The sequence below is a fragment of the Phocoena sinus genome, chromosome 13, assembly GCF_008692025.1.
Source record: "Phocoena sinus isolate mPhoSin1 chromosome 13, mPhoSin1.pri, whole genome shotgun sequence".
In the NCBI taxonomy this organism is placed as follows: Eukaryota; Metazoa; Chordata; class Mammalia; order Artiodactyla; family Phocoenidae; genus Phocoena; species Phocoena sinus.
In genome coordinates this window covers 6068097-6080244 of record NC_045775.1, presented here as the reverse complement: position 1 = coordinate 6080244, position 12148 = coordinate 6068097, and the positions used below count along the sequence as shown (strand labels likewise).

General features: G+C 36.5%; 1 protein-coding gene across 16 annotated transcripts in view; it reads left to right on the top strand.

The window, feature by feature from the left end:
• The window catches only part of KIDINS220 (kinase D interacting substrate 220), a 99410-nt gene that overhangs the window by 27184 nt on the left and 60078 nt on the right, over positions 1 to 12148 (top strand). For all 16 annotated transcript variants that reach the window (XM_032653745.1, XM_032653739.1, XM_032653737.1 and 13 more), the window contains 6 exons: positions 1684 to 1782; positions 3068 to 3166; positions 5879 to 6056; positions 8760 to 8924; positions 10633 to 10812; positions 11602 to 11767. In XM_032653745.1, the coding sequence (XP_032509636.1) occupies positions 1684 to 1782; positions 3068 to 3166; positions 5879 to 6056; positions 8760 to 8924; positions 10633 to 10812; positions 11602 to 11767 (887 nt within the window). The remainder of the gene's footprint in view (positions 1 to 1683; positions 1783 to 3067; positions 3167 to 5878; positions 6057 to 8759; positions 8925 to 10632; positions 10813 to 11601; positions 11768 to 12148) is intronic.

Here is a 12148-nt window from a genome sequence, read left to right as displayed (position 1 = left end):
TACTAATGTCTAAATATATTCAGTTCTGACATGAGTAGTTTATGATACCGAGGCAGTTGGTGGCACTTTGAGTGTATGGGACTTATTTTCTTTAGTATGTGTTTCCTCTGTTTTTTCTTCTTCATCCATGTATTGTTCTTCTATTCCTGTTTCATCTTTCTTCTCCTTTTCCCCCATTTGCTAGCCTTTCCCAGGACCACTTGGTAGTGCCTATGGATTTTGCTTAAGGCAGTCATAGCTCACAGAGCTGTAAAGGTTATTTATTTTAGGGAGAAGCTTCCCTAAAGTTGAGAATATATCCAATATGTCAAGAGCTTTAGATTAAAAAAAAACTGTACTGAACAGCCTGTTTTGTGGTTGGAGAGTCTACATTTCTGCTCAGTTTTTTTCCTTGTATTTAGCTTGTATCCAAATCCACTTTTGAATCAAACTGATAAGTATTATGCCAAATGCCATGAGGGTCTTAACATGGGTCCCTTGCCTGAAGAAACATGTGTTTTAGTTAGGAAGGTTTTAGTTTGTTTTGTTTATATTTATTCTTATGTTTTTATGTAAACATAAAAAGTGTTGCCACTTTTGGTATAAGATAGTATATGATTGCCTAGTGAAAGGTTCAAATGTAAGAGTCTTGAGGCGGGGAAAGTGGGCGTTAAGGAGAGCTTTTAAGCGAAGGTAGAATTTGAGCTAAGTTTAAAAGGTGGGTTAGATAGGGAGAGAAAAGGAAGGCTCGGTAGTTCAGGCAAGGATAGTGGAATAATGGGATGAGAAAATTTAGTAAGAACGGAAAGTGAAAGACTGTATTCCTTAGTTGGTGAATAAATCAGCTTGTCAGCAGGATGGCGGGGAGGGTGGGATGGGAGATAGAGAAATAGAAAGGGATGTAGTGCCAGAGAGGCTGGAAACTAGTGTACAGTGTTGAGAAGGGAACCGCATTGGGGAAATCTTGGTGTCGGAAAATTAATGTGGCAGCGGCAGAGGGTCATTCACTGTCTTTTGGGATAAAATCGTATTTTCACTAAAAGTTGGTGACTGGATCACCTATTTAGACTCTTAACGATCTCCTTAGTGTCTGTCAATTTTGTTTTCCTATGTTTTAGTCAGTGTTTTTGTTCTCTACCTCTGCATTCAAAGTCCACATGGATCTGTTTTTGGTTTTTGAACTAGATAGGATTTTAAAGGATCTGATGAAGATCAGTATATAGGTGCAGTGTAGAGATTAAGAAAGCCAAACATGGTAAGAAACAATTCACTGTATGTTTGTGTAGTACACTCTTACGCATTATCTTTTGAAAAGATTGGGCAGATGAAAAGCCAAAAGCCAAAAGTCAGAATATTTATGTGACTTATTCACAGGATACAGAGCTCAGGTACTGATGACTTCCAACACAGTGCAGGGTCCTGAAACCTGTTTGCTTTCCAAAAGCATAGTTTCCCTTATCAACTATGTGGGGTTGCTGCTTTCTCAGTCAAGAAATATTAAGTTTTCTTAGGCTTCTTTCATAAAGAATTTCTCACAAGTAAATGCAAGATAGAATAAGGATTAATGTTATTTTCCACAATGCTGCTTCTTGGTAAGATATATTAATGCTTTAATAGAAATGTTAGTAATGTTTTATATTTACAAATAGAAGTTTTTAATATTCTATCTTATATGAAGTGGTTGTTGATTTTTTTATTATGCAGGACAATAAAACTGCTTTGTATTGGGCTGTTGAGAAAGGAAATGCAACGATGGTGAGAGATATCTTACAGTGCAATCCTGACACTGAAATATGCACAAAGGTATAAATGACATTTCTGTTCTCTTAGCAATACCTAGTGCTGAATGTTAGTACTGCTTATTTTTTTCAATTTTTTACAGTTGTTTGATATTAGAATTATACTGATTTAACTGGAAATGTTCTGTGTTAAATTGAGGAGTAAGTTTATATCCTTTCAGGAGTTGTGTATTCACAGCAAAATGCAATGTGTAATTTATTTTAATTGTTATTTAATTTATTTTAATCAGAAAGTACAGTATCAGCTCTTCATAAATTGTGGACAGATCATTTCCCCAGAATTATTTTATGCTCCTGTTGTTTGGAATGCAGAACACATTTCCTTTTAAAATATCATTGTGTGTGGTTATTGGTTCCCCAAACCAACCACTTTTAGTCTATTTTACTCAAATCATGTGGAAAGTATAAAACTGTATAAGACTTTAGTGATTATATTTGGCTTTACATGTAATAGTTGTCCATGGGGAAAATATATTTGGAGTTCTGGATTGAAATGGCAGGAATGAATAAAGCAAACTTACGGAATCACCCGTAAGACAGTCCTGTTTCATCCGTTAGAGATTTGGAGCAGCATCTTCTAAACCAGTGATGGTAACCTCAGTGCCCTGGGGCACAGCTTTTCCTGGGATACCTTCTGCTTTGCAGGTGGTGGCTCCTTGGAATCTTGTTTCTTTTTCTTTTAGACCTTTGTGTCAGCTACTGTGACCACACGTGGCTTCTGACCAGATTTTGCTTTTTCCTAATTCAGTGCTGAACTGTGGTCTCTTCTCATTTCTATTAATTTGATTTTGAAAGCAATTGTAAACTCTTTCAAGGTTTCCCAAAGGCATACTGCTTGTATCAGGTTGTTTCCCTGTTGTACACAGGTCCTTCCTTAGATACACAGAGGCGCTGGTGACAACATCTGACAGATCTAGACGCTGGCTTGTCTGGACATTGACAGGCTAGGTAGTGGGCTGCTTGGGTGAGGTGGTCAGAACGGGAAGCAGCCTCTGGAGGAGGTGGTGCAGGTGTCAGCGGTGGGCCTGGGGAAAGACAGTGGTGAGGGGCGGAAGCGGCTGATAAGTAGTGGGGCACATCTCTTGCTCTGCTGAGTGATATAAAAGTATTTTGATACAAGTGATTATGAAAGGAAAAGCACTTGTTAGTTTTTCCAACTATGTTTCCTTGAGAACATTTTCAATATAGACTGGTCAGATATTTGAATTCTTGACACGTGTGTTTATGTGACTTTAAAGATTTAGGAGTGAAGGTATTAATCTGGCAAACTTTCTTATCTGTGCCCACAGGATGGTGAAACACCTCTTATAAAGGCTACCAAGATGAGAAATATAGAAGTAGTAGAGCTGCTGCTGGATAAAGGAGCTAAAGTATCTGCCGTAGATAAGGTAAGAACATCCGTGTAGAGAGCAGTTTTTTTTGAGGGCTATTGGTAGACTGACTGTATATCCAGTGGGTTTAATGGGGGTCTGATTTTATTTTGTGGAGGGAGAGATTACTTGCTGGGGCTATTTGTGTGGGATTTGGATGCTGTGAGATCTTGGCTGTTCTGAGAGCATGCTGAGGAGTGGGCGGGCTCGGTATGCAGCAAAGCAGCTGCTTCAGAGGTTCCCTCTATGGCTCAGATCAGTTATGGCAAGCTGCATTGACCACCATGCAAGGAGGATGTCATCAGGTGTGGAGCTTGTTCAGAGAAACAGGAAGAAAGAATCCAAAAGGGGCTGGAGAAGATAGACTCTCAAAGGAGACTGGCATTCACGTTCACCAGCAGGAGAGATGTTCTGCCATGTGTCCTTGCCTTAATCCTTTTAGAGGAATGTTCATATTTTCCATAATAAATTTAACTCTCAATTGCTTAATACTTCATATAGAATTGATTCCTGGTTTTAGTTTGTCTACATTTTAAGCAGGTTTCTTTCTCTACTTCAGATTGATTTCCTCACAGAAAAGAAGTGAATTGATTTCTGTATGAACTAAGAAATATAAATTTTTCCCTCTGAATATATAATATGATTTGGGCTCTCCTAATCCATAATAGATTGAAGTTTATCTTTTTATTATTCATGAGGCAATTAAACAAAAAACACAGAATTTATATATATTTGCCTTTTATTTTATCAAGAAACATTATTAAAAAAACACAGAAAAGCCTCCTACCTATTATTACCATATTAATGTATTTATATATGGTATATATATTAATGTATATTAATACCATATTAATATAAAAGAAAGAAAATATAAAGAAAAATTTCCATCTTAAAAGTTAGGGCATAAAGTCAAAGAGAAGTTGTTGAAATTGAATATACTTAACTTTCTAGAAAACTTCTGTATTGCCTGTTTTTCTCATTCTGCTGTTGACTACTTTCTGGCACTGGTCCCCTAATTTGCAAAAGGGAGCCCCACTGGACTACGTGCCCTTTAAGGTTCCCTGTCTTGGACCCTGTTGTGTGTGCTTTGTCTTGAGTCAGCACATACTTGCTGAGAAGCACACATGGTATCTGGAATGTTCTTGGAGTGAATGTGCATTCGTTCACACATAACTTACAAAGGATGAATAAGGTGCTGTCCTGCTCGAATTTGGAATACAAACTTGTAAAAGTCTTGAACCTGGCTCTTCATAAAGGATTACATAAAAAAAATTTAAGAATAAAGATTAATGTTATTTTTACCTGGCCCATCACCAATCTCTGTTTATCTTCAGCATAAACAGGCAGGGTGTGTTGATGTCTTCTCTGCATTTTCAGAAATTTTGTGTCTGGCTGAAATGCCACTGATGATATTTCTTCCTTCTCACATGTTTGGGGATAAGAAATGGAGTTCAGGTGGAGAAATAAGATGATGAAATTCAGTTTAGATGTGGTTAGTTTGAAGGCTAAGACGTTCAGGAGGCCGTGACCGATAGGGCTTGAATTTGGGCAAGAAATCAAGGCTGGTGATAGGAATTTCACAGTTAGTTACCAAGAGATGAGAGCTGCATGGAAGTGACTAAGATCATCAGTTTGGAAGAAAGATGGAAGCTGAGGTCAGACTTTCCTTACAGCGTGTGTCACATTCTAGTTTGTTTTACGAATGTGCATGTTTATCCAGTCTCCTCCTGTTACATTGTAACTTAGTTAAGGCCATGGACTGTTTTGTCTATCATCTCCATATCCCCCAAGTTATCCAGCTCAGTGCCTGGATAATATAGTGAGCTCGATATGTAGCTTTTCTGCCATATTTAGGATGTAGGAAGGGAATCTAGAAAAGGAAGAAGTAGACCTGAGGCAGAAGAGGAGATTCAAAATCACGATAAGGTTGTGCTATAGAAGCCACAGGAAGTGAGTGGGTGAGAACTGAGAATTTCATTTGTTAACTTGTGGGTCATTGTCTCTAAGAGAGATGTTTGTGAAGTAAAAAGTGGAGAACACCTTGTGGACTGAATTTGTTTTTTTTTTACGTATTAGTTTTCTTGCCTTAGTGTTGGATGTGAATACTAATATGATGGAGATTCTAATAAGGGAAGAAGGCAGGTTGATGTTAGGGAGCCGTGAAAGCTGAGGAGAACGAAAGAAGTTGTAGTAGCCAGAGAAGGATGGATTCAACATAGAGGACTCTGAGGAAGAGAATGTAGGGAACTAACATAATGGTGACAAAGGGCGTGAGGAAGGACGAGGTCGCTTGTGCTAGTGGAATATCAGCATGGATTGGGAAGCTGTCTAGACAAATGGAGACCACGTTGTGAAATAGAATATAAATTAGTTGAGGAAGGTGGTTGACATCTGTGGACAGTAAGTATCTGGATGATAGATGGTTACTAACCTGTGATGGAGGTGGATCCAGGGCCTGGGAGGAGCCGCAAGGAAAAAGCCTGTTGCTTGTCCTCTTTCCTTCTAGAAGGCTGTGGGAGAAATAATACCTGAGAAAAGCTAGGGAAGGAACTAGAGAAAGAAATTGTGGGGAAGATACAGAGATAAAAATTCATATTGTTTATACATTCTATATGAAAAATATGAAAAGTTCGGATTTTCTGTTATTTTATAGAAGCATGAAAATTGTTACTCTGTATATACTATATGTAAGAAATGTGAAAGTTCAAGTTTCCTGCCACTATTTTACAGAAAGGAGACACTCCTTTGCATATTGCTATTCGTGGGAGGAGTCGGAAACTGGCAGAACTTCTTTTAAGAAATCCCAAAGATGGACGGTTACTTTATAGGCCCAACAAAGCAGGCGAGACTCCCTACAACATTGACTGTAGCCATCAGAAAAGTATTTTAACTCAAATATTTGGAGCCAGTAAGTATTGGGTTTTGTACCTAACTGGGCTTTTAAGAAATGAATGTCTATGAAAAAATTAAGAGACTTCCAGCAGTTTTGCATTTCTCACTTAACTGAAGATTATAAAAGTTAAGAAAGTTATTACTTTACTGTAGAAAAATAACTTTTCCCTGTCTAAAGCTGTTTTGCATTATATTGTAGCATTCACATTAAGTACATTCAGAGTCAGCAATCGGCTTTTAAGACTTCTAGAAATCTAGCCTACTTTTCTAAAACTCTCTTCCCCCTGTTATTCTCTCAGGTATTCTTTGTGCTTTTATCAAAATGCACTCTGTTTTCAGAGTGTGGCTCTCTACCTTTGCTTGTGCTGTGTCCTCTCCATCCCCATGAATGTTCTTGTTAAAATCATCTCTCTCCAAGGCTGGAGTCAGTTGTCTTGTTCTCAGTGACGTTTTAACTGATCTGCCTAACCAGATACAATTTTTGCCTCATTTGAATACTTAAGCATTTGTGTTTATATTTCCTTTTTCAATACTTATTACATATGGCCTTTTATTTTGTTTCTTTTAAAATTTTCTCCCTTATTTCTTTTAGAATTTTCTCCCTTCCAGATTCCAAGTTATTCAGGGCAGGGATTCTTTCTTCTTATCTTGTATCCTCCATAACATCTAGCACATAATGCCTTGAATGTTGTACTAAAATAGTTTTTGCTTGTAAAGGATGCACATGAGAATGTAATCATTCACATGTGGTCTTTTGAAATACGGAACAGTTTTCTACTAGAGTTAAAAAAGAGACATGTTAGTCCCAGAAACCAACAGCAGATAGTAGAATCCTGCCACCTTCCAGTTTAGCTGTTTACTTACATAAGCAAGTATGATTCTGTTCAACATTATGAGTTGTATTTTAAAATACTTTTTTCTGTTGGTAATAATGCACACATTAAATTTTAAGAATTAAAACACGAATACAGTAGAAAGTGCAAATTTCCTATTGTCCTTTATCTCCTAATTTGTAATTGTTTGAATGACTTGCCAAGATTTTCTTTACATTTCTAAAAATGTTTTATACTATGTATATAGCCTTAAAAAACTTGAGATACCATAATATAAAAGTTTTAAATAATGAACTATACCATATTTTAATTGTTGCACAATCTTTCATTCTAAGTCCTAATAGTACATTCAGTTCTTTATTGATGAATATTTGGTTTGTTTTGCTGTTAAAAGCTAATGCTGAAGTGAACATCTTTTTTGTACGTATATCTGTTAACTCTTATTTTTAGGATTATTTTCTTGGAATAAACTCCCAGAAGTAGAATTGGCAAGTCAGTGGATGTTCAGTTTTGATAGACTTTCCAAAATGGTTGTAACAATTTCTCCTTCCTTAGACCATGTATGATAGTGCAGTGTCCTGCAACCTTGCTAAAACTGGATATTTCCAGCTTCCTTAAGCTTTCTAATCAGATCAATAAGAAAAAATTTCATTTTAATTTGCATTGTAAAATTATTAGTGAGATTGAGATCTTTTAATATGTTCATAGGCTATTTGCATTTTTGCTATTTTCCTCTTTGTAGCCTTTGCTGTCTTTTTTCTTGAGTTTTTAAAATTATTTAAAAATTGATTTTTGTGTCTTTAAGGATATTGATCCTGGATCCAGCCTATATATTGTATCTCTCTCCCGTGCTTATTCTTTGTTTATGGTGATGGGGTTTTTTAATTCCCCATCCAAAAGTTATATAAATTTGTAGTTTACTTGTTGGTCTTTTCCTGCAGTTCTGGCTTTAGTATTATATTGAGAAAGAAAGGTCTTTTCCACACAAAGATTTTTATAGTTTTTTCTCTTATATTTTCTTCTAGTGCTTTTATAGTTTTACTCTTTACATTTAATTTTTTAATGTTTCAGAAACTTATTTTTGTTAAAGTATGAGATGCAGAGTTTTAATTTTATTTAAAAAAATGGATGGCTTACTTCTCCCAATGCCACTTACTAATTCATCCTTTCCCCACTGATTTGAAATGCCACCTGTTAATATCCTGTGTGAGTTCTGTGATGTTGTAATTATTGTAGCTTTAGAATGTATTTTGATTCTTCTTCAAAGACAGCTACTTTTTGGTAGTCTTTAAATTATTTTTCATAGCTATCTTTACATGTTCTTCTTGCTTTTCAGCTTTTCAAAATACTCTCATGGAATATTATTATTGGAATTGCCTTAAAGTGGTAGATTAATTTGCTCTTTTTAAGTTATTGAACCTTTCTGTCTGGAACCATAGGTCTCTTTTTCTCTGGTTATCTATTATGATTTTCACTAACATAGCCTTCTTTATATAGGTATTATACATATTGAAATGATTCCGAAGGACTAGTTACTGTTTAATCATTTTATCGATTGTAAAATCTACTTTACTCCACATTTTAGCATCCCTGAAGTTGGAATGTGTCTTATAATTGATGGGTAGGAAAGCATCGTGTCATAATTTGGCAGCACTTTTTCTTTCTTAGTCGTACATAATAATGATGCATCTTATAATTAGTAGGTATCTTAAGTTTTATGAAATATGGTATTAACTTAAGCACCTCTGAACCTATTTTTACAGAGGTCTAACCATTTAAAATAAGTGTTTTTCCTCAATTAAGTAAACAATTAATAAATGAAAATTGATGCTCCTTTTTAATAGTAATGTCTTTAATGTAAGGATATGATGTGTTTATAATTACAGGACACTTGTCTCCTACGGAAACAGATGGTGACATGCTTGGTTATGATTTGTATAGCAGTGCCCTGGCAGATATTCTCAGTGAACCTACCATGCAGCCGCCCATTTGTGTGGGGCTGTATGCACAGTGGGGAAGTGGGAAATCCTTCTTGCTCAAGAAACTAGAAGGTATGTTTGTAAAAAGTCTGCATATATAACAAAGTTTTCTCTTGTGTATTTTTGTTTTTTTTAAGTAAAGAAGAATAGAGTTTTTTTTTTTAAACATCTTTATTGGAGTATAATTGCTTTACAATGGTGTGTTAGTTTCTGCTTTATAACAAAGTGAATCAGTTATACATATGTTATACATATACATATCAGTTATAAATATACATATCTCTTCCCTCTTGCGTCTCCCTCCCTCCCACCGTCCCTATCCCACCCCTCTAGGTGGTCACAAAGCACCAAGCTGATCTCCCTGTGCTATGCGGCTGCTTCCTGCTAGCTATCTGTTTTACGTTTGGTAGTGTATATACGTCCATGCCACTCTCTCACTTTGTCATAGCTTACCCTTACCCCTCCCCATATCCTCAAGTCCATTCTCTAGTAGATCTGTGTCTTGCCCCTAGGTTCTTCATGACCTTTTTTTGGTTTTTTCTTTCTTAGATTCCATATATATGTGTTAGCATACGGTATTTGTTTTTCTCTTTCTGACTTAACTTCACTCTGTATGACAGAGTCTAGGTCCATCCACCTCACTACAAATAACTCAATTTCGTTTCTATGGCTGAGTAATATTCCATTGTATATATGTGCTACATCTTCTTTATCCATTCATCTGTCGATGGACACTTAGGTTGCTTCCATGTCCTGGCGATTGTAAATAGAGCTGCGATGAACATTTTGGTACATGACTCTTTTTGAATTATGGTTTTCTCAGGGTATATGCCCAGTAGTGGGATTGCTGGGTCATATGGTAGAATAGAGTTTTATGTATGGGTATGTGGTTGATCCTCTACACCGTTATTTGAGTTCTCTTTCTAAAACAGAGATCCAGCTGTGTTATAGCATACTTAAAACCCCTTCGTAGCACATTCCCTGTGAGTGCTGTTTATAACCGTCCTACCCAGGCCCTTCACAGACTGTCAGCGTGAGCACCCCTGCCGGGACTGCCCCCTGTGTGTGCTCAGGGCTGTAGGCGTAGGGGCTGTCTGCACCCACGTGAGCCCACTAGACCCTTCCTGAGTGGCCTCCTCTACTAGGAGCTTCCTGGACAGGTCCCCCACCTCCCCGCTAAGCCCCACTCCTTTAGTTTGGCAAAATCTCACTCGTTCTTCAAGGACAGGTGTCAGTATTGCCTGTAAAATTCTTGCTAAGTTTAGTAGTAAGAATGCCTTGTTCAGGGCTCATCTGGACTGAGCACACACCTTTAAGAGCAGTGATCCTCAAATGTAATTGGAGGGAGAAGGGGTGAGGAGGAGCGGGGAGGAATGGTGGTGCTATAGCTAGGTATAATAGTTTGAAGACACATAACAGAATAATAGTTTTTAGTTTTATATCTGGAAACAGTACCTTGTTGATTGTGTGATACAAACCACAAGAATAAATATCAACAAAATCTTAACAGATGGGAATATATGAAAGAGGATTTTGTGCATTTTCAGTAGGAAGCAAGAGAGTGGGTAGGACAAGGGTCAAGGGTAGAGGTACCCCTAGGGAATGAGATTCTTATCAGAAGAGAACGTTGGTTAAAATGGTTAAGTACCAGCATTCTATCTAGGGACTTGGTAAGTGCTCAGTAAATGTTTATATTGAAAATGTGAAAATTTCAAAATGTTTGAAGTTGTATTTCTTAAATAAAACAGAAATAATGTTTTCATATTAAATTCTCTTTCAGATGAAATGAAAACCTTTGCAGGACAACAGATTGAACCTCTTTTTCAGTTTTCATGGCTTATAGTATTTCTGACCCTGCTCCTTTGTGGAGGCCTTGGTTTATTGTTTGCTTTTACGATTGACCCAAATCTTGGAATAGCGGTGTCATTGAGCTTCTTGGCTCTCTTATATATATTTTTTAGTAAGTCTTTGCCTTTTGTCTTTTTCAAAAATGTAGAGAATGTCAAAACTCATTGTTTTACTTAAAATTGTATCTATATCTTTCTCCTAAAGTCTGTAAGAGATTTTCATAATTAGGTGAGAAAATTGATTTTTTGCTATTTTGTAAGCTGGCCTAGAGGAACATGGTCCCCAGCCTGGCTGGTAACAGCTTTAAAAACTAGTGCACTACTTGTTAATATTGAAGCAGAACTTTTATTTATTATACTTTCCCTTTTATATGTTAATTAATGATTTATATTTAAATCCTTTTTTAAAAATAAGTGTTTATAGCTGTCATGACGTGCTCTTGATCATTTTGACCATGACTGTAATTTTTATTTTATCTAAAAGCAAAGTAATAAATATATATAATCCCTGTTCTTGCAAGTGTCTTCAGTTGCAAGAAAGGAAATAGATTTACCTTTGGAGGAACTACTGGTAACTTCAGCATTTGCAAGTAGTGATAAAACCAGTCTTTATGTTTGAATCTGAACTAAGGGTTATGTTTCTGTTTAAGGCATTATCTTTCTGATTGTGTTTCTTATGTCATATTTTAGTCAGCTTACTTTCCATTTTTCACATACCTGATGTATGTTGAAGGAGGTTAATTAATTGAGTAATTCTTTGAGGAGTAGTTAGGAAATGGAATGGGACCATGAAAATTATGTTAAGTCTACCTGTTACTACTTGATACTTGACTGTTTGGAGAAAAGAGGCTGCTTGACTAATGATTGTCCTGGATAATTTTGTTTTAAACCGTGAATTTCAGTTGTCGTTTACTTTGGTGGACGAAGGGAAGGAGAGAACTGGAATTGGGCCTGGGTCCTCAGTACTAGATTGGCAAGACATATTGGGTATTTGGAGCTCCTCCTCAAATTGATGTTTGTGAATCCGCCTGAACTGCCAGAGCAAACCACTAAAGCTTTACCTGTGAGGTGAGTTGGTCCCTTTGACAGAAGTAACTTTTAATAAGATGAAGCAAGTAAAAGTTTATAATGCATCATTTCTCAATGTATATTCCAAAAAAACATTGGTCCCTTAAACTTTTTAATGTGAGAAGTAAAGCAAACAAATACTCCCTGGTCAAATCTGTTTGGGAAACACTTCATATTATAGCTCCCTCTTGTACATTAAAGGATCAGAGACACCTTTTCATAAAGAAATCAATTTAACTTTGATTTACCAAATTTTATTTGAGCATAAACCCATGTTCCCCCCTTATGACACCTGTTATCATCCTTTGGACAAAGTTGAAAAGAGTGCTGGTCTATTTGAAAAGAGTGAAAGGAGTCTTGGCATCTGTTTACATCAGGGTG